The sequence below is a fragment of the Corvus kubaryi genome, unplaced genomic scaffold (genome assembly GCF_017639235.1).
Source record: "Corvus kubaryi isolate FWS band 111438036 unplaced genomic scaffold, C.kubaryi_AGA036_p1.0 split1-37296, whole genome shotgun sequence".
Taxonomy (NCBI): Eukaryota; Metazoa; Chordata; class Aves; order Passeriformes; family Corvidae; genus Corvus; species Corvus kubaryi.
Genome location: NW_024582075.1, coordinates 10,783,060 through 10,806,284, shown reverse-complemented (window position 1 = coordinate 10,806,284; position 23,225 = coordinate 10,783,060). Strand labels below are relative to the sequence as shown.

The 23,225-nt window shown below is 38.5% G+C and overlaps 1 protein-coding gene across 1 annotated transcript in view; it reads right to left on the bottom strand.

Moving 5' to 3' along the window:
* Positions 1-4,676: 4,676 nt before the first annotated feature.
* Positions 4,677-23,225, bottom strand: part of MLLT3 (MLLT3 super elongation complex subunit) — a 58,907-nt gene continuing 40,358 nt past the window's right edge. The window contains exons 5-9 of the mRNA XM_042012949.1: positions 21,397-21,529; positions 19,770-19,869; positions 16,843-16,914; positions 14,982-15,053; positions 4,677-8,284 (exon numbers count right to left, since the gene is read on the bottom strand). Of these exons, the coding sequence (XP_041868883.1) occupies positions 8,153-8,284; positions 14,982-15,053; positions 16,843-16,914; positions 19,770-19,869; positions 21,397-21,529 (509 nt within the window). The 3' untranslated portion in view covers positions 4,677-8,152. The remainder of the gene's footprint in view (positions 8,285-14,981; positions 15,054-16,842; positions 16,915-19,769; positions 19,870-21,396; positions 21,530-23,225) is intronic.

Here is a 23,225-nt window from a genome sequence, read left to right as displayed (position 1 = left end):
TAGATATTTCAAAATCAATCACCATACCACAATGACAGAGGCACATGAATCCAGTGAAGCATGCTGCTAAGATGGGACTGTTCAGCCTAGAGAAGTGAACACCCAAGGATGATCTTGTGAAGAAGACACATCAATACATATGGAAGGTCAGGAGGTGATTAGAGACAGCCAACAGGATTTTAGGAAGGGCAGATCATGAGTAAGTTAATGGCCTCCTACAGTGGAGAAGGGAAGAGCTAAGGATGCCATTTACTTACACTACTGCAAGGCCTTTGAGAAGAAGCCCTCCATAGCATTCTTTCTACTAATTTGAGAAGATGTGGGTTTGATGAATGGACTGCTAGTGGCCAAAGAATTGGCTGGAGGGCCACATCTAAAGAGTTATAGTCCTCAATGTGCCAGTAACAAATTGCTACTACCATAAACCTCAAGGGTCTGGACCATGAAAAATAGTATATCTCCATCAAGTAGTGCACCCTCAGCAGTTTCCAGGTGACAGCAATATGAACAGTGCAGTAGATGCATTGGGGACATACAGAGGGACTGTGAGAGGCTTGAGAGGTAGGCCTGGGCAAACCTCATGAAGTTCAACAAGGCCAAGTACAAGGTTATGCAGCCGGGTCAGGGCAACGCCAAGTATTAAGTACAGGCTGGGCAGAGAATGGAGTGAGAGGAGCCCTGAGGAGAAAGGCTTGGAGATACTGAAAGACAAAGAGCTGGATGTGACCTGGCAATGTGCGGTTGCAGCCAGAAACCCATCCACATCCTGGGCTGCATCCAAAGCAGGGTGGGCAGTAGGGCCAGGGAGGGGACTCTGCCCCTCTGCTCTGCTCTGGTGAGACCCCACCTGCAGTGCTGCATCCAGCTCTGGGGTCTCCAGCATATGACAGGTCCAGAGAGGGCCATGAAAATGGTTTGAAGCACATCTATGAAGACAGGCTGAGAGAGTTGAGGTTGTTCAGTCTGGAGAAGAGAAGGCTTGGGAAGACCTCATTGCAGCTTTCCTGTAACTAAAGGGGGCTTATTTGAAAGACAAAGATACCTTACCAGGACCTATAATGACAGGACAAGGGGCAATGATTTTGAACTGAAAAAGGGTAGGATTAGATTTTAGGAAGAAATTCTTGACTGTAAGGGTGTGAGGCAGTGGAAGAGGTTGCCTAGAGAAAATGTGGATGCCCCATTCCTGGAAACATTCAAGGCCAGGTTGGATGGAGCTCTGAGAAACCTGGTGTAGTGGAAGGTGTTCCTGGTCATGGCAGGGAAGTTGGAACTAGGTAATATCTAGTAGTCTCTTCCAACAGAAACCAGTCTATAATTCTATGATATAGTAAGTGCATTATTAAACATATAATAAGAAAAATTATCGTTAGTATAAAAACCAGAGCCAACCAAGTGCATTTGGACTATAAGGCAGTATACCAAAATTGTTGAAAAGGCTCCTTTAAAATGACTTCCATTTCCTGTGAATAGAGGGAGATCTGACCCAGCTTTGGTCCTTGGCTAGAAACTACTTATCCAGGAAGAAGAAAAGCCTGTTCTTAAAAGAACAGTTACATAAGGCTTGTAAGAGTGTGCCTGGATGCAAAAAGGTACATTTAGTTTACTTGAACACTCAGTTCCTGAGAAAGGGCCAACACAAAGAGCTTCCCAAAGAATCTGACAAAAGCCCAATGGGATTTCCAAGGAGAAACCATGGAGTTGGACCAGACGTTCTCTCAAGGTCCCTCCTAACCTCAAAAATTTTGTGAAGCAGAGTCAATCTTGCTTTCCTTGCTTTAATTCCATTTGAAGAAGAAACTGTAAATCCAGCATTGATTTAGGCCACCAGAGGTTCGGCAGATGTTTAATGCATCACATTGTCATGGGAAGAGCTTGAGCCTTGATGTTTTATTGTTAGTGTCACTATCTTTAGAATGTAAATCAGGAATTAAAGAAGACATTGCATTGATGGAGGGAGAACAAGTCTCTCTTGCCCCTTCCTCCCCCCACCTGCCCCCCTGCAAATATAAATCTGTAACCACAAAAGAGTAAAGAATAAGAAAATTCATCTGAGCAACGAGCACCATGGTTAATTGTAAACATAATTCAACTTAAACCAAGGCACTGCAGAGTTCTATTCCATAGTTGCAAGACAGTAGCAAGTGCCTATTGCAGCAACCTATCCTCATACCTGTGACAATGCAAAGAGAAAGGGGTGTTTAGCACAGAAAAAGCCGACACTTAAGTTTTTACATAGGTGGTGAGCAGATGTCCAAGGGAGCTTAAGCAAGAGATAGCCAAAACTAATTGAGTACCTTAATCACTTACTTCACTTCATACACAGGCTGAGATTCATGCATTTCTACAATAACAATAAAAATAACATTTCTAGGCTGCCCTGCTTGCAGTGGTCCAAGAGACCATCAAGTCACATCTCGATCTTAGACATGTCCACTTTAACAGAAGCTTATTCTTAATTCATCCAGTTAATTACTATACACTGTGCTAACAAAACCTGACACTGATGAAAACAGTTTTAACTTCTTATGCGCAAGACAATTTTTAAGAGAAAACATTTCAGAGGCTCATACTTGTTGGACAGAAGTAGGACAAAAACCAAATAGTAAAGCGAGTCACTACCACGTTTCACTTTTGTTTTATGCCCTTCCCAAAGAAACAGCCACATCAGAACAACCCCACCCCAACCCTAACCAGGTGCCTAGCAAGCGTGGAACTTACAGTCGGGGACTAACAGAGTTGCAAAAAAAATAATTAAATGTTTAGCTGAATAGGCAAAGTGAAAACGTAGCTGCTCATAAAAGTTGAAAGAAAACTGCTTCATCTTGGATAGCCTGGGTGGTACTGGCTAAGCATATCATGAATGTTTCCTCTGCACCACTCAAAAACTAAGCCCTCCTGCGGCATTTTGCACCATTTTCTAGACCACCCACTCAGATGAGGATACACAAACCACATGTGCTAGGAATGTCTGCCCTGCACTGAAAGCAGTATCAGCATTATGACCTTATTCCTCACACAGCCAGAGCTTTTAATACAAACTTGCTTGTATTTTCAATTCCTTTGATTCTTTAATGATTTGTATGTAGTTGCTGGCTATTAGATGCTTAACGATTTGAAAGAGGAATGTAACTGTAGGAAAACCCCAGAATTATCACAGTGGAAATATTTTTAGCAAATATTTCCTGTCCTTTTCCTCCCCAAAAGAGATAGGCTTTATTTCTAGGTCTTACTAAAAAGCTGTATCTGACATCTTCACAAACCCACTCTTTCCTAACCAGGACTCAGACCTTGCATTCTGTCTCTCTGTGAGCAATGATGAAAGGTAATAATTTATTCCTTGCTGTGATGAGAAGGGTGAAGCTTACTAACAGAAATCCCAGCTTTATAGCATCTGTTCTCTGAAGGAACATAGAAAAATGCATAACCCATTTGATGGGAAGATTCAGGAAATGGTTACTTCCAGTCAGAATTATACTGAATGATAATAAAAATGCATCTGCTGCATTCACAGGCCTACATTTGACTTCACTCAAATTTCCAGACTGGAAAAATTAAAAGTAAATGAAAAATGCAAGATTATCACTTTGCAGTACAATCAGTCTGGCTGAGGTAAAACATAAGACTGTAAGTCAGATGCAATAGTGAAACAAATGTGAAACAGACATTAGCATCCCAAACAATAAAACAGCCTAAATGTTTTTATGTTGCTGCAATCTCAATCTCCCTCTGCTCTACTCACCAACAACTGCAGCATATTTTACAGTAGCAAACCAAGGCAGTTGTATTACTGCATCTCTTCTTTACACCTTTTTTTCTTTCCCCCCACTCCACCCCACACCCCAGGGCCTTGTTCTCACTGTGGTAATACTTCTCTTTCCTGTCTAGTCACAGTGGCATTTCTTGCTGCTCAATCAAATGCAAGGCCCTTACAGTGAGTATGCTTTGATGTTAATTTATCTGTCCAGACACAGAGCCAGCCTTGTAAATGTCATTGGTTTACCAGCATTAGTGCACTGATTAACTCCCAAGCATGCGCTAAAACACTGCAGATATACATGTTTTAGGATATATGTGTTTTAGTCGCTGTTATCTGTTAGTAAGGCTTTTATGCGCAGCAGTAAAACTTCGTACAGTGTACAGAACAGCTTCCTGGTGTACACTACATTCTGCTGTGCACTGCTTGACAATTAAGAAAACCATCAAGACTCATTAAAACACATGCTTCACACTTGCTGAACTTTGGAACATGTCTTATTTCACTGCTTATTTTTGTAGTTCCTGCTAGCTCCTGCTGTGGCTGAAAACCCAACAAAATTTTCATCGTGATGCTTAGTTTCTGCAAACCACGGACCAATGAGCAAACACAAAACAGACTCTGTAGACTGAAATAAGAGTTTACTAAAAGATAGTTTGTCATTAAACTGCAAGTGGTAAAATAAGGGATATGGTGTATATGAACAAATCAAACATCCTATCATCAGAGTAAGATAATGCATACAAAAGCCCCAAATGAACGAGGCAGCTTTCACTTCAGACAGTTCTACAGCTTTCCCATCAATTTTGCAAATTAAGTAACAGGTCTTGAAATCAATGGGTCATTCAAGACACCCCAAAACACTGGTATAGCTTCTAGGAAAGGAAGATTGTACCAAGTAAGAACCAAGGACTCAAACTAGATTGTGAAAGTACTTTATTTCACTGTGAGAATGGGAAAGAAGAACAATGGGTCAGGCAAAACCCACGAACTTGTAATTTCCTTCCCAGAGACTAAAAGTAACTTTAATAGAAATACACTGGGCTCTCCAAATGCACTGTACTGTGTGCATTTTGTTTCTGAATTTGAAAGCACAGACTTTTCCTAAAAATACCAAACCAATGAAGAGAGAGAGAAATGATCAACCATTTCTTACAGTCCAAAGCTGAAGACTGAGCACGGGTTTAGTTTTACCTTGGAAGACTCTCTTCACTTCAGTGTACGAGAGGAGGAAAGGAGGCCCCTTCCTCATTTCTAGCTCTTTTTCTTTAGCATGGACTAAGATGGCCTTCAAATTTAGATGATACTGAAATTTTTGTAAAGCCTCTCAGCTGATCAGATTTTGTAAAAAAAAAAACCAAAAAACCAAAACTTGTCTACCCAATTGGACATCCACTTTCTGAGGAGGAAAGTTACTAGTGAGAAAACTGTCTTTGTTACTGGATACAACTACTGCTCTAGTAACAGTGACTCACACTGAGGATTACGTTATATATTGGAATTTACTTCTAATCTCTGCCTGTCTGGTCCAAATTCTCTCATATAACTGTTTTAAACAGCTTTATGTTAAGTAAACTCCAAAACATTTGTTGCCAAAACACTCTAACCCATCCCAAAAATCAATGCTCATAGATGTTACAGACTTCTTAATGGGTCTACCCCTTCTAAAGGGTATCTTCTTGTTTTTCCTTTAAGAGAAATATGAATGTCTGAAATTAGGTGAACATATTTACTTTGTCTCCATATACAAAATTAGATGAAAATAGCTAACTTTAAAATTTAGATCAAAACTTAGTCACTCTATTTCTATCAGAGTGTCGTGAAAAAGTCAACACACACATTGACAACAACAGTCTATTTTCTTCTCTCTCTCATTGAATTAGAAAATTTAAGAGTTTAAGGACGATCCACAGCTTGCATGAAATTCAGCACTGATTTGATACTTGCTGTCATCTCCCTTTTATGCTTATTCACCTAGTTTCTCTTTTCCTCTCCCCCTGTTCTCAGTGTATAATAAAGCTTATCTGGTATTTTAAGGGTAAAATGATTCATTTCACCATTTCTAAAAAAACAGTGCAATAGTCGTACTAGAAGTATCCCCTTCTGAAACTCAATGAGTCTTTACCACAAGACTTAGTTAGAAAAGTGTAAATGGACAAAGTTCCATATACATCTGGTATAACTAAAAGACAGGAAAGTTGAACACACATTTGTAGACCAAAGGTTTTTAAGGTTGCTTTTAGATTACCAAACATTTTTATATAAAACAATCAATAAAAATTGAAGTTTATCCCCTTTACATGCACCCCTTTTCCCTTCCCCATCGTCACCTGCCTTCTGTCAATAGTAAAGTTAACATTACACTCCCTCTCCTCCATCCCCTCCCCAATTGCACATTAAGACATGGACTTAAAAGAACAACATAACGCTTCAAGTATGCTTCATGCCAATCATCAATAAGAGTCATAACATTACTGAAAAAGTACACTTATTCTTCGGAAGCCTAAGGAGGACTTCCTGTGGAGTATGATCAAACAACATTTTAAATAAGAAAAAAGCCCCCAAACCCAATACGTATCGTGCCCTTTCAAAAAGAGTAAAGTGTAAAATTTTCTTTGGACTTAAAGAAACAGTATTGAGATTCACCATCTGAATAAGAAATAACCCCAATAGTTTTTCAGTGCTGCACAAACTGTGCACATGAAACAGTAAGTCATAAAGATACTACTGTTCAGCTCTACACATAGAGACTACATGTGGCATATAAGCATACACATGACATACTGGCCTGTCTAGTAACAAGATACATCTTTTAGTCTGGTAAACCTGAATAAACCTTTGCATCCAGAAGTATTTTAAAAATTATTATTTTCTCTTTTCATTTAGGAATTTGGATTTTTAATATAAGGATGATGATTTCATCAAGAAACCATCAGCAATGTGAGAGCATGAAGCATTGATGTGAAACTGAGTACACATACTCTCATTTGATGCATAAATGAGGATCCTGATTTTAAGAAACGATGGATGGTGTGAAAGAATACTCATTTTTATAGACAAGAAATTCTTCTGGAAACATAATCAGGTTATTGAACAGATACCAAAATCTGGAAAGTTTAAAAAGCATATATGCATGTGTGTGTGTGTATATATATATATATACACACACAGGTGTGGTACACATATATATATAAACACACACATCTAGATGATATCATACATGTATTTATTCCAACATTTAACTGTATAAAACACATTTTTTTCATTTCAAATAAAAGGTTTTAATTTAGCAGTTGTAAAAAAACAAATGAAATAAGAAAAAAATCCCCAAAACAAACTAAGCAGATCATATACTATATGAACAAACAAAAATGTTATGCAAAAAGTTTTATGGTAGAAGTGAATCACACACTGGCAGCAGAAGAGTGTTGAAACTCAAAGTAATAAATAGCTCCAAATTTAGAATTTTCTACAACATTTTCTTTAAAGACAGGACCAGTACTTTTTCTTCTATGATGAGCTCCTGCAGAACACCTTCACTCTAATATATATTTTATTTTGCAACATTTAAATGGACACAAGAATGTAGACTGCAAGAGTTGCCATATTCAGGACAGTATACATAACATTTTTTGTTAAAAGTCTTACTGGTTTATTCACTGAGGCTAGACAGCAAGTCATATGAACCTATTTGGTGCACTTTTTAACCATGGTCAATATCAGTAGGCAGATAAAATCAAGGACCTGTAGTCCAGCTTGCTGTGGTCCAACCCACTGTGGTAGACAGGAAACGAAATATAGGACCACTGCTTGGTCACCAAGTTTTTATCTTGTTTCCTGGAACTGCAGAGGTGGAATCAAGACTGTAGTGTTTTAATTGACTAAAGAAAGACAGCAAGAAGTGGCATTTTAATATGAATAATGTTACTAGGCTTGTGAAAGTACTGCATCAAAAGAGCACACAAGGGACCCCACTACTTGCAATATCTGGTAGTGTCACTCAGTGACTCACTGACTTTAGGATACATGTATGCAATAATAAATAGATCAGTTATGTAGTAAGGCAGTGTGTTGAACATGCATTCATCTTGTGGACTTGAACACCACAGAGAGAGATACATGATATCATACACATTCATTAGGAACAAGTATTTTTTGTTTGTTTTCCTGTGTTTGTTTTTCAAGGCTATCCAGGCAAACTCTTCCAGAGCATTTTCTTCTTGAGAAGAGTGGTCCTCTGAGTCTCGTCACTTTTTCTCTCCCTTATCAAGAGACTGGCTTTAAGGAAAAATAAAAGCTGAAGAGGTTTTTGTTTTTTTCCCCCTCCATTTTGGTCGCATCATTCTGCAAATGTCATTTAAAGAACAGTTTTTGATGCAGCCATAAGCTGAATCCTCAGGAGGTTCCAGATGTTTCCAGATAACTCTGTAGTTTACGGACTGTGGTTTTGTCCAGTGAACAAAGATCAAAGTCAAAGGTTGTATTTGTGATATGAAAGTGTCCAGTTTCTTCTATAAGATTTACTATCTGAAAGAAAAGAAAAGATGCAGTTGGAAATTCCAGTAGTTTTACATGCCCAGTGAAATTATTAATAAGTACCATGCGAAAGGCCTAAAATGAGTCAAACTGCCCCAATATTTGCAAGTTTAACCATTATCCTTATCATTTGCTTCCTTTCTGACATGCATTATGTCAGGTCCAGACTACAGTACCTTGGGTTTTCTTTTTAGATCATCATCAACCATAATGTCAGGATACCTATCTGCTGTTCCAGCAAACATTAGCATTGACAACGTATTTTTCAAATGTTCAAAGAAAATCTGCTTATTTTCTAATTCAGTTTAAAAAAACAAGGGGGGTGGGGGGGCAACATTATACCCTTAAGCTCAAACAAGTAATTTTAAAAATCCCAGGTAGATCTCTGAAATATTTATTATGTGCATAGCTGCTAAGCAGGTTACAGTAGGAAATAATTGGCATAAGCCTTTCTGCAAGCAAGAGAAAGAAATAAATCCTTAGAGAGTCTAGTCCATAATCAAACAAAAAATACATTCAAGAGCTCTTACATGAACTGTTAGTTCACACACTAGCAGTCACTTTTTGAGTGACAGAGTTAAATCTACTTTTTTTTTTAGCTATATCAACCATGGAAGGACTCCTAGCAAGGTCATAACATCACTTAGGTTGTGGGGTCTTCATCCTCAGAGATATTCCAAAGTCACGTGGCATAGTCCCAGGCAACTGGCTCCACATGACCCTGTGACCTTCAGAGATTCCTTCCAACCTCAAACATCCTCCAATTCTGTGAAATCAACAGCAGATACCTAACTTGTGCCTTTATGCAGTTGTGACATTTTTAGTCTCTGAACTGTAGCCTATAATTTTAAAGAGTGCTCATACTCAACACGGAATTGCTGTAAAAATAATTCCAGATATGTTAAGTTCCAGGATGCACACCTACCTTGGAAAAAACACTGAGCATCTTGAAAAGCCAAAGCATTATTTGTTATGGAGGGCTAACACAGCGCCAACACACTGTTGATATAAATCTCTTACGTGCTGTTTTGAGACAGACATGCCAAGAGCACACAGAAAGGTACCCCACCCTGAAGCAGCCTCTGGGTAGCTCATGGACCGACAGAGCAACACTGCTCTTCTCAGTCCTTCCAGCCACCCCTTGTGCAGCACTCAGGCTGCACTCCAAGTCCTGTCTGCAACGTCCAATTTGAAATCCATTTAGTTTTGGGGCTTCCACAGGCACCTCCACTGAAACACTACTGCAAGATATTCTTTGATTGTTTTGAGCTTTATTACTCTGACTGCAATTCCTTTTCCACAGCTGGAGCAAATACAGATGTATGCACACATGGGTTATAGAATGTACCTTAAAAAGACAAATATGGTAGGAATAACCAGCTTCACAAAGAACAATGAATTTAAACTAAACATTTTGTAGTTTTCTGCTCTCCATGTCATTATATAAACAGATATTTTTTATTCTCAGACCACAGAAGTAAAGACTATGTTGATGATAAATGAAATATGAAATGTGTATTGTCAGGCATGGAATGACACAGCCCAGGACAGATTAAACAGACTGGAAACAAGATGAAATAATAAAAGGAAAATGCTTGTTACAATGAAAATCTCCCTTTTCAATCACCTTTTATTTTCAAAGGTGGGAAAAAATAAAAATAAAATCCATTTAATTTGGTTTGCAGCTGTCCAAAATTCTTAAAGTACTGGAAAAAAATCCTGCTTTTATTAACACGTCATTTAAATCTGTACCTCTTGGTTTCAATTTCTTTTCCGTATGGGAATTTTTAATCTAAAATGACTAACTTAATTTGTTCACTTGTTGATTCACAGATTCTTGTAACACTTTTCCATCCCCTACTGTTCTGCAATTGACATGAGAAAAAGAAATCCAGTGGGAAAAACTGATTGATACCAGAAGCAAACTTTGATATGTATTGTTATTCTCATTTTTGGCACTCTCTTGAGCCTCATCTAAGAAAGAAGCAAAGGTAAGCAGTCAATCCAGCCTCCTTTTGTAAAAGTTCGGAATCTAATCTTCGGAATGCTCTTTGAATATCCACAGTGAGACAAATAAATGGCTGCACAAGAAGTTTACAGAAGCAGAGGCCAAGAAAATGTAGCTATGTTGAACAGCTCTGTCTAATGCTTGCTTGTGTTACTGTGGAAGACTACCACCCCCGAGTAACCCCCACTGCAATATACTTGATTTTAGAAACAAAGATTATACAAAAGCGTTAACACATGTATTTTTAAACAGCACTGCATATTTTAAGAAATGGATAAGGACTTCTATTGATCAAGTTCCACTTTGGGCTTTTAAGCTCTAGGTCAAGGGAAACATAAACATTTTAAACATATCCCTCATCCAGCCCCCAAGAGAGAGACAGTCGCTATGTCTGGGCACCTGGCAAATGACTGAAATGAACCCCAAAGGCTTTAATGGATGTACAAAAATGTATCAAGATAAACCCAGACAGCTCAATGAAAAACACCTGCCTGTGTGCCAGTCAATGAGGAGTTCATGACTTACTACTCGTATTAGCATATGCATCCTTGTGCTATTCAGAAATTCTTCAAACAGAATAAAAGGTTAAGATTAGTTGCTAGGATGTCTGACAGTTCTAACATTATAAATACAGCATTAAAATGTTTTATTCTGAGAGCTCAGCCTGCTAAGAACAAAAATACCCCATTTGTTCCTGCTGTATAAGCTTTGCTTTTCTGCTGTAAATTACGTCTCTGTTTACATAATGTCTCTCCAGCTCAGTTTCATCATTATCCATCATAGTATAACTATTTATCAGCCTTTAAACAAGCAAATGAGTGTGTTTGTATAAGGAAGCCAAAGTGCAACTAATGACAGTCATTTTTCAATTTATGGAGGGTTTTAGGCCATGTGATAGTTTCCAGACCTCCAAGCTGCCCCTGGCAGAAAATTCTAAGAAGATAGTTGCAAACCAAAGTTAAGCACCTTGTGGACATGAGCAATGTAATTTTCCGCCATGCTGCATACTCATTTTTTCCTTATGCCTGTGCTGCCTAGTGCACTGGCTTTCAGATTTTTTACCCGCTGAAGATATGACTTCTGATGCCTCAAAATAAGATACAAAGTCTTACCAGAAATGTTGCTGCCTTTTGTGGGGTCATGCTAACATTTTCTGCACTGAAAATGCAGAGTTAGAAACACTGCTTTAGCTAGCCAAATTTGAATATATTGGACATGCAGCATTAACATCTGATTGCAGACTCAGTTAAAAAAAAAAAAAAAAAGCCTCAGCACTGTAAATTCCAACCTTTTTCTTTACACTGGAAGATGTGGTAGAGAAATTCATTTGTAAATGTAATTTCAGACCAGTTTCTGTCTTGACAAGGTCCAATATTCATATAAGAACTGCTCAGGTGATTCTCAAAGGACTAATTTCTTGGTCAAATGTTCTTCTCCCTCTCAGGAAATTCTTGTATGTCTGTAAGTAGCGTTTAACATCAAAATTACTTCACTATGTATCTAGGCACTTGCAGTGCAGTATCACATCTCTCCTGTCTTCTCCCTTTCTCAGCTTCCTTTAACAAAGTGTCTCAAAGAGAAATGCCTCTCTTGGTAAAGAGCTACATTCACAAACAGATACATTTTTCTCATTTCCAATTTGGCTGCATTCCTGTTTCCTGTCATGCCTATGGACTTGGTAACAACTGGGATTGGGAAAAAAAAAAAAAAAATCCTTTTCATGTCCCTCAGTGTAAGTTTGAGAAGCTGGTGCTTTTACATCATATCAACGCCTTCACCATTCTTTTGCAAGTCCCTTCTCTGAAAATTCTTTCAAAGTCTGTGTGCAAGAGACTTACCTGCCCTAACATAAACTAACAAGATGACAACTGCCATCCAGGAACACACGACTCCATCACCATCCCACTTCACACCAACACTACCTCTAAAATGCTTGCAGCTGTCTACAATTTTCTGTTGCATATTTTTGCATTTGATCCCTCTTCTCATGCAGTAACCATAATCCTGTTATGCAGTTTTGCACCTTGCTGTTCTCACCTCTGTACTTCCAACAATCTCTATATCCTTGTATTTCTTAGTCTAGAAGTTTCATAGTAATTCCTAGAAACTTTCTCAGCTCTGTATCTTTTCAATTTCTGTGCATACTGGAAGTATTTTACATTAACTACATAGCTGCAAAGCAATAAGGACATTAAGATGGAGCAGCAGATTATTTTTAACATAGAGAAGCACTGATTCTCTGCAAGTTATCCATTCAGTATTGGGAAGGTATTTCTATAAATGGTTAAAATCATATGAATTAATGAATTGCAGAATATTAAGGGATTAAAGGTTTTAGAACTAAGCTGTGTTTCGTTTTATAGCAGCGTAGACCATTCACTAGTGAAGACATGCTAACAGACTACTGGTAAGTAACTTAGCTCTTCCACTGACTCCTGGTAGACCTCTGTAGCCCGTATTATGCTGTTACCAGCAGAACTGAAGCAATGTCCCAGCCTGCAGAGTCTGGCCATAAATCCAGCTTTCACTGGGGCTGTACCAACAGCCTGCAAATTCTCTGAACCACGGGAAACAATCTGCACGAACAATTTCCCCCAGGAAGGCAACACCAGTTCTACATCAACCAAACCTTCATAATACAAGTAATAATGTATAAGTAATCATGGATTACAGCATTAAAATACCTCACTGTGAATGCAAGTTGTGAGGCAAAGTTCGTGAATGAATGCTTTCTCTGGTTTAATAAGTAGTCTCCAGAGGAAAAAAAACCATCTAGCTTAAAATGCATAAGAATATACTCTTCTTTTTCATTTACTCAGAATAGGATACTCTAACTTTCCAGCTCAGTTATGTTTCTTTTAATATGATTTTTCCTTGTATTAGTAACATCCCACAAAGCTTACTATAACAGTGCTCCAATATTAGAATGAAGACAATTTAGAAGACAAACCCATTATTTTTCTAACAAAGACAAATACTTCTTCATCACCAAATAAATGCTGCTAGTGAGAAAGAGAATGAGGGGTTCAACTCGAAGCACTTTACTTACTTCGAAAATATTTCTTAGGATGGCTGAATAATTCCAATTGGAAAGGATTTTGCTAGTCCCAGCCCCTGCTCAGAGCAGGCTCAGTTGTGGAGTCAGATCTGGCTACTCCAGGCTTATCCTGTCAGGATTTCAAAAGCTCTAGACCACCATAATGGGAAAAAAAGAAGGTTTCTTGCTTGTTGCTATATCTGCTTTGCATAAAATGTTTTGAAGTTGATTTTCTTTTTCAAAATTCCACATGAAGCCACCTAAGCCCTACGGTCTGGTCTGGAGGCTGTCTATACAGCCCCAGTGAAAGCTGGTTTCATGGCCTGACTGCCCAGGCTGGGTCAGTGGCTCAGTTCAGCACTGACAGCTGATAACAGCAGTACTGGCCACAGATGTGTATCAGAAGCGATACCATTTGGAAGCTATGCCTTGGATAACTGGGGAAGTAAGTGCTCAGGAAGCAAAGATAGGGTGTGAATTTACAACACAGAGGCTTTTCCGGATTCAATTTTCATGTGAACTCTTTGAGAATTAATGAGTAATGTGAAGTGGACAAGGCGTTGCAATTCCTGTCTTTTAGCTTCCTGCAAAATAATTTCCCAATGTAGATAAAAATTTGGCTTTGCCACCACTCCGAAAGCATGCTTTGAACTAAAGCCTTTGTAGTAAAAGGAAACTTGGAAGGCAAAAATACATTAAATATGAAGGGTAACCAATATGCATCATTGTGTGTTATAAGATGAAATCTGACAAAGCTATCAGAATTCATCTTTAATTAAGAATATCCTTAGCCAAGATTTTTCTTTTCAGTGACCTCTCAATAGTTTCCACATCTTTACTCACAATATTGAGCCTGAACTAACAAAGTGGTTAATGCTGGAGCTTGCAAAATATTGTTAATACACTTAGTCGAGAAATTTGACAAGTGATTGCAATCATTTAGAAGTGGTAAAAATTTTCCTCTTTACAACATCTCTGAAACTGGGACATAATTGTGCTAAACATGATAAAACCATCTGTGCTACAATTGCACCCGCTTTGCTGACAGTGCTTATTGTTTAATCTTCACAATTTGCATCCCAATCCCACTGAAAACCAAGAATACTTTCTTTGCTCTTACTGTTGCTTAACATTTCAATAAATTTGAAGCCTTTTTGGTTGTACACGTCCATATTTTGCTCGTTCTACGACTTCAGAAGACTCAACGAATATATTATATTTTTCTTCAAAGTGGACTTTGCTTTGAATTCCATGTTTTCTGCTTGCCATAGAAAAAAAACCACTTTGATTGATTCTGAGACAAGGCTGGTCATTTTCAGGAAAGAGGCAACAAGATTTTTTATCAAGTGACAGTGCACAGCTATATCCATTGTCTCATCCTGTTTTCATAATTATTGATATAGTATGTTAAGAAACGTAACAACAAACTTAAATTTAAATTTTAATTTTTTTTTAAAATCTGTCATTTAGAGAGACAACACAGTTTAAAGTAAGTGCAAAAAATTCCCCAAGCTGCAGTGTAAGAAGTAATTGACTTCTGTGGACTATACAGGCTTATTAAACCTGATTACAGAGTTTTAAATAAAGGCAAAAAAAGAGATGTGACTTCACAATTTCAATAAGCACATAAGAGTGCTCCTCACCTGCTGCAGTACATGTCTCTCTCTCAATGTCATTAATCTTCTGTGGAGCTCTACTAGTTCATCAAGATATGCCTAGAAACAAATCCCCCCCCCCCAAACAACTTGTTAATTAAGTCATAGCAATGTAATTCATAAACTTCAGATGACTTCAAAACCAGTACAAATAGAAATCTTATTTTAAATCTTGGAATCATATAATATCCTGAGTTGGAAGAGACACAGAGGGATCATTGAGTCCAACTCCTGACTCTGCACAGGGCACCAAGGGTGACAGCACGTGTCCGAGACCATTGTCCATTGTCTGAGTTTCTTGAACTCTATCAGGCTGGTGCTGTGACCACTTCCCTGGGTAGCCCATTCCAGGGCTTGACCACTCTCTATGTGAAAAACCTTCTTATAATATCCAACCTCCCCTGACTCAGCTTCATGCCATTTCCTCGGGTCCTGTCACTGGTCACCATGGAGAAGAGACCAGTGCCCACCCCTCCTCCTCCTCTCAGTCAATGAGGTCTCCCCGCACAGTCTCTCTTCTCCAGGCTGAACAGACCAAGTGAGCTCAGCTGTTCTTTGTAAACCTCCTCTCTAGATCCTTCCCCCATCTTTGCAGCCCTTCTTTGGATGCTCTCTAATAGTTTTAAATCCTTCTTAAGAGTATGTCACCCAAAACTGCACACAGGACTCGAGGTAAGACCAAACTCTTCTTTGAGGTGTATTTTTTTATTAATAGTCGGCATTCCCTAGCTCAATACAACCCAAATATAAATTTTTGTGGCTTTTTAAGATACTTGACGCTGACAAAAATCTTCTTAGGTGGTCATTTGCTGTCGAAGATAATCTCTGTATCTCAACTGTGCCAAAAAGCATCAAAAGACTGGGGATGCCAAAACACCATCTTTAGAAAACATATCCCACCTTTCCACATAAGAACCAAACCCAAAGTCTCACAATCGAATCAAACTTTTTCTCTAGAGGTATGTAGTTATTTCTTTTGTGTCAACAGAGAGATATAAAGAGAGAAAGACTAAGCAAAATTAATCCAAAGGTAAATTCCAGTGCTTCTTCCCTGGGACGACAAACATGTCCCACCTCTCCGCCCTGTTATCAACTTTCTCCTTCAGCCTGAGCCATCAAAACCCTTTTTTTTTTGGCTTGTAAGCAGAGAGAGATATGGCACTCAGCCTAAGCAACCAAAAAGCAAACCAAAAGATCAGAGTACGCAGATAAAAATCTAGATACTGCAACTTGCATCTCTTGCCTCATGTTATCACAAAATCTACACTAATACCAGCAAGAGCCTACAGAGAAATTTGCCCATAGTGGGCAATTGTGCTATGTTCACTCACGGAAGGATTGAGAGCTCTTGCCCACAACCAGTAGACAAATGAAGCTATCCCAGTGTTAAATGGTAACAGTTGCTTCATGTCATTTTAGTTAACACGCTAAACCACACTGCCACTTCCCGAAGCACAGCCTTCAGAAAGGATTCTGGAAAATAAATGTGGTTTTTGTTTCCCTAACTGATTGATTTCCTGGCTAGGAATGCATCTGTGAATTCTCATCTACATCTCATTCCTCTGTGAAGCACAATACAAACTCGTGGTGGAGAGCAGATAAAATAAACAGATGGCAGATTCCCAGCTGGTGAAATTTGCCAAATCACCTGATTGAAAAGACGGAAAAAAAATTCAAAATAGGAGAGAAGTTAAAAGAACCACAGAAAGAAAACAGAGAAAGATCTGCACCTAAATGAATCCAAATCAAAGATGTACTAAGATTTTCATTCTGTAACAAAGATTGGCATTTGGTAAGCACATTAGTATCGTATTCTGGAGTATTTTATTGCTACCTCATCATTATTTACCTTATCACAATCCCCATTCTTCATTTGTTTATCTGCTTTGTTTTGCTTTATTGGACTTTTCACTTCTAATATCTGGAAAAGAAAGAAAATACTGTAAAAATTAAATGTGTCACTGGATACAATTATATATGGAAAATTCTGCTGTTAATAACACAAACTCAAAACTGAGCTTTTCATTCTTTAATCTGTGTAACCTACTCATATTTTTTAGAACAAAAAGTAACTTACAGCAGAAAATGCTGAGGTACAGGAATGAGGTGATAGTGATATAATTAATCCTTAAAGAAGAAATTTCATGTCATTTAAAGCCTTCCCACCACTTTTTTTCCCCTATCTTTCGCGTGCTGGTTGGACAGGAAGTGATTCGGCAGATACAAGATGATGCTGAGTGTCTCTCCAGTGCCTTTGAAATGTCACATTATCACTGTACTTTTCCTGTTCTTTTTTTCCCCCCAATGCTATCTCTTTTCTTTGACAACAGAGGTTTTGAAACAGTCCTTGAAATGACTGCATGAGTTGTAACTGAAAAACAAAGCGATTGAAAGTAATTTCTTTTGCACTTATATGGTACCCTTCCTTCAAGGCCACTCACATCTATTTACTATCACACATACAAACCAAGATGGCTTCATCTGATACTGAAACAGATCCAAGAAGAGCACATTAGCAAGCAACAGGACACCATGCTTGATTTGAAACTTTTAGGACTGAAGGCAGAAATATTTGGGGGAAAAAGAACTGTTGATTGTTCTTTCAGTTTTTTCCACAGAGAACACTTTTTTGAAGTTAAAAGAAAAACACCATATCATTCCCAACCTAGAATATAACCAGTTCTTCTGAAAAACATCAAAGAAAACTAAGTAATCATAGATAATGGGAGATTACGTTTCACCCTTCACTGTAAGTGAGACTAACATCACTAGCATGATTAACTCCAAAACCATACTGAACAGCCACAACACAGGATAAAACTCAGCAATTAAAACAAGGAAATAAAGCCTGTAAGAACAAGTCTTCTAGAAGCCTTGCTGACATTTTTCCCCAAGTCCTCTCTCATTTCTACTTCCCTTGGTTTAAATGACTAAACTGCATATATGCTCCCCAGGCTGACCAGCATCTTAAGAATACACCTGGCAGACAGCTATTTCCCTATCTAGAGAGAATGACTGCAGATATGAGTTAACCTTACTTGATTTACTTAGCCAAGAGTGGTGCATGTTCAGAATCAAAACATACATTTTTGAGGAATTATTCTAGTCCTTTTGTTCAACACCTTCTGGGGTTACTGCTGTGTAGGCCAGGAGAAGGAAAGTTTTGTGTTGAAAAAAACCCCCACCCAACCCTACAAAAAAACAGACCTTTAGTCATGGATTCAGAACCTCTTAGATGCTTTTATTGTTTTCACAGGAAGAAAATTCTTGATTTCAAATAGAACCTTACCAAGAACACAGTATTATTTGAAAAAGCTGCTTCCTTACAGTGCTCTTGATGTGTAGTTAAAATTTAAGATCTTAAGCACTCTTGTTTAGATGAGATACAGCACTAATCACATCTGAGGAAGCTTATACAAATACTAACTCTGTCTTAGCTCTTCAGTTCTATAAAGGAACTTAGTCAACACAAACCTGATTTCAATCAGTAAAAGATATCATCCTGCAAAGCAGCACTACGCTACCAAGAAGAGATTTCAAATGTGGCTGTAGTTCACACAATTTGAATTCTCTCAATGCTTCCCGAAATCTCCAATTTGCAGCTCGATTACAAAATTTAGCTCAATTAAAGAAAAAGAAGAAGGTTTGTGACATTCAATTTTAGCTGGCACACAGCTATTGTTTGGAGTGTCTAAATGTGGAGGCAGACCTTCTACTACATCACCAACAGGCAAAGGAACACAAAAGGTGTATCTGAGTGGGCTGCTGATATTGAGACTTATGATTACTTAAGAATTACTTGGGCTCTTTAGAATCCTCATTAAACAAGCCATAGACAGATTTTTTATTTTTCTTGTGCTTATGTGTCTAGTAAATGCAATATTCTTTATCCTTATTAGCCAGCTTTTATACCTCAAGACTATATCTTAAAAACTTGTAACTTTTGTATGGACAACTTAGAAGAGCCTACAGCAGCAGAAAATAAGAGTATTTTCTGGACATGGAATCACCTTCTCTCTGTGCACAAAGTAACTTCCAAAGTTAGTGAGGCTTTTTTCCCCCAGTGTACTTGAACTTAGCTAACATGTATAATAATATTTGAGGTTTGTACTATAGCTTGCATTGGAAATGTTAATAGAAAAACAAGAGCAAGTATATAATATCTGCCAGATAATTGAAGCAATTATAGAGAAGAGAGATAGAAAACACCCACCCATGAAACTCACCCTCTAAACCATGCACTTGTGTTAGTACACGTAGACACTATTCTAACTATATCATAAGTGTAAGTAGCCATTTATTGCCAGTAAGTGTCCTGACAGCTTTGTGTATGACAATTGACACTGGGAATGAATCATGACTCCATAAAATAACTGACAAATGGGGTATTTTATTTTGTAAAGAATGTAAGTTCTTATACTTAATTTTATATTTAGAGACTCTTACTAACTGGGGGTGAGGTACCTCCCAAAAGCTAACTCTCATTTATCCCTGGAGTATTTGGCAACTCCAAGTAATTTACTTTCTTTTCTTTGAAAAGCCAAACTCCTCTATGTTGCTACCTCAGAAATAACAGCCATGTTAGCTCTTACAAATGTGGGACAAGTACTCTGATGCAAAGTAAAAACTATTGTGTCTTCTACTGCAGTAAAAAAATACTGTAACTTTCTAGATAAACATTGGTGGGGGGAGGGGAAGAGATGAATCAATAAACTCTTGAGTTTGATGCTAACTGTATCTACTGCTAATACAAAGCCAAACTGCATTTTTTTTTACCTGGCTGTTGCTGGTTTTCAGTACAGGTGGTGCTGGCTCATGATGCAGCGGTGAGGAAGCTGAGCTGCTGTCACTATCGCTGCCATCACTCAGACTAACCCTGCAGAAAAAAAGAGCCACAGCATTACACCTACAGACAAAGGGCTGTCAAAGCTGGTGAGCCAGCCTCGGACTTTGAGGTGGAGACTTACAATGACCAATCCCTTGCTAAGCAAGCTACTGTTAATCAAGGTCACATGGAAGAGAGGCATCTGAGCAGGGCTGCACTCCAGAAAAAACTCTTCATAGCACAAAGAAGGAGGCTGCCTGCCTGCACTTGGCTGGGATGAAGCGTCCAGCTAACAGCAGCTAATGTTACAGAAATGGTAAACACCTACAAAACTGAACTGCTGCTCCCTATCTCGGTTCACATCTATGTCAAAGAAAGAAAGTGGTCCTTAGGGATACTTTTCTGCTCTTCTAAAAGCTTTCCAAACAGCTGTACTTCCCACCTGAACAAGTGTTTTACTGAAAAGTTCCTTGTTTATTGTAACACACTTTCTCCTGATTAAAATTCAAAAACTTAGCACCTCAGGAGAGGTCACATGAAAAAGCCCAGTTCCTAACTAGTTTCACCCTTCATTTACTTACAAACAACAGGGAATATTTTTTGTTGGGAAAAACCCCATTAGTTTTTTGGGATAAAAAGACACAGAGAAATAACAGCCTTACAGTTCTATTAAAAAACTGAAACAAAATCTCCACACTTGGAGACAAGTTGAGCTTGGAACAATCCTTTACACAATCACTGACACCAACAAGTTCTCAAACTGCTAGTCATCTTGGTCTTTTTCTCCTTGATTCCAGCTGCTAAAGTACATCAGGGAAGAGGCTGACATTCATTAAAGTTCTCCTATTACCTTCCCATTCAAGCAGTAGCTGGCACTGGCACTCAGGTGCTGTGCACTAACGTAAAACCCTCTGAATTACATAAAGAATCTAATATGAAATGTGTTTGAGAGAGACAGTTTCAGGTTTTCCATAACTTTGAACACCATTTAGATGGAGCTTCAAGCTGCCTGAACAGCAGATGAATTTTGGAATGCCCTCTGAAGGTTGCAGCAAGGATGCAGAAGCTTTTTTTAAAAATCAAAAATTAAAAAAATTCCTGTGACAGATGCTTGCTTTACCTTCTGATGCACTTTTACTCATTATTTACTGCATGCAGCACAAAATTTACTTGAAATTCAAATTTCATTGATTTAGATTCAATTTAACAGCTTAATCTAAAACAGGTAAGCAGAGCGGTCTTGTGACTATGTATAAAATAGCTCATTCAACAGCTGAAGGACAATTTCCTCTAATTCGGGCCAGAGAGCAATTATAACTCCTCTCAAGTCACAAAGGCATGAAATCAAGTGAAGTCAAACAAATGAGGATCATCGTAACCGTATTGATTAGTACAGGAAGAGTTTGTATCAGGAATGGCTAGTTCTGTTAGTTTTTAAAAGGGGCTCTTTTCCTCTAGAAAGAGTGAATTTTCTGCCCATTTGCTATGCAGCACTCTGAGAACATCAGACCTCACCTTGTTACTAACAAGCACTACACGTCTTGGTCAGCAGGCTACTTGCAATCACAAGACACTCACCTGCGACTCCTGCTTCCTCCTCGTGTATTTACAGGTTGCTCCAACTCAGAATCATTGTCCTTCTCATCTGCTTCATCTGATTCATCTTCATTATCATCTGAATGCAGATCTTTCATTATAGTCCTCAATGGACCTGAAACAACAGAGACAATAAAGTACAATGAAGTTTACTTCCCCGTGTTTTGGGCAATTCACCCAGCTTTGAAAACTACCTTCCCCACACAGTGTGGAGAGAGGAAAGTCTTAAACAAATTAAGTGATGCACTGGGGGCTTATACTGCAGCGACCTGTCCACTTATTTGTGAATCTTTACTCACAGGAGCAACTCAGTCAGCTTCAACAGACTTACTCATGACAATGAAGTGACTCACATGTTCAAGTGTTAGAACAATTTGCAACCTAGATCATAGCTGAAGTAAGTAAAATACTGCCATGACAGGAGAAATTGACATGAAATGTATGCTTGCTAGAAGCATGCTTCTTTTGCATTGCTCGGGTTTAGTATTTTTTGCTTTCTCAAAGGGCATTATATGTGAGTAAAGATCTACAGGGACATGTTGATCAGTACTAGTACATTTGTTAGGTTAAGCCATGTATTGAGAAGTTGGTTCTAACAAATCATTCTGACTAAATTATACTGTACAAGGCAGTCATTTTGTCTTCTTGGTTTTTATATATTTAACTTCAGCTGTTCCCATTATTTCAGGGTCAATTTCAAGTTGAGTAAGCACTTTGCCAATGTTGATTAAGTACAATCAATCCCACCCAACACTGTATTATCACTTTTTCTGCATTTACAAAGCTTGACTTGCTCACAAAACTGCATTAAACTCAGTTTGGGTTTTGATTTTTACTCTTTTTGCTCTAAGAGACAGAGCAAGAGGAGTATGTTTCATAGATCTGGAAAGTGTAACACTACAGCTACTTGAAATAAGAATGGGCAAAAGCAGATTAGAAGAGGGAAGAAAGTAAAATGTCCTGTTGCCACAGGACATTTAACTATGAAGTACAGACCATCTGAGACATGAAGCAGTAATTGAAAGCACCAGTGATGGCTGTAGGAACAGCAATTAATATTATGGTTGTGTAATTCCTTCAGTCCAAGAAACAAAGTACGAAGAATTAAGTAAGAAACATGAACAAAGTGAGCCTGAGATGAAACTTTCAACTCTCTATTTACTAATGGGGAAACTGAGTCAAGGGGTGTCCTCCCTGGTGACTGCCAGCAGAGAAGGCAGACATCTGTCAGTCAGTGCCATACTCATAACAGGGACAGTGTTCCCTTCATGGGAGGAACAGTTTTACGGACTATTCCAGACGTAAAAAATGTTCAGGCCATAGGCATTTTGACTAGTTTTGTGCAAGTGACTTCAAAGCTGATTTATCACTAATGCTGCACTAGAACTTTTGTAAATTGGCACAGTTTGGACAGGTTCAGAGCACTGAACCTTTTCTCTGGTTTCACACCCAACCAAATGGTGCTGATGGGCAAATTCCTGGTTTACCAGACATCTGTACAGGTGACAACACGAAAGTGCTTCTTGTCCATGCACCCACTGCTGATATGTAGAAGCAGCTGAGCTGTGCTCCATTTTCTGTCCCTGTTTGGATCTCAGGCAGACAAAACTCAGCTGTTTGCATATGACAACTTGTAGTCTGGCTGAATAAGTTATCATCTGACCCTTGAAGGAGGGAAAGGGCTTTTATAGGAGCAGTAATAAAAAGAAACTTGGACTCCTGAGAGACATCCATCACTGACAGCCCCATAAGCCTTGAACAACCTGTCATTCAAACAAGTTCTCCCTTAGTGGAGGAGCATGTCTGGGAGC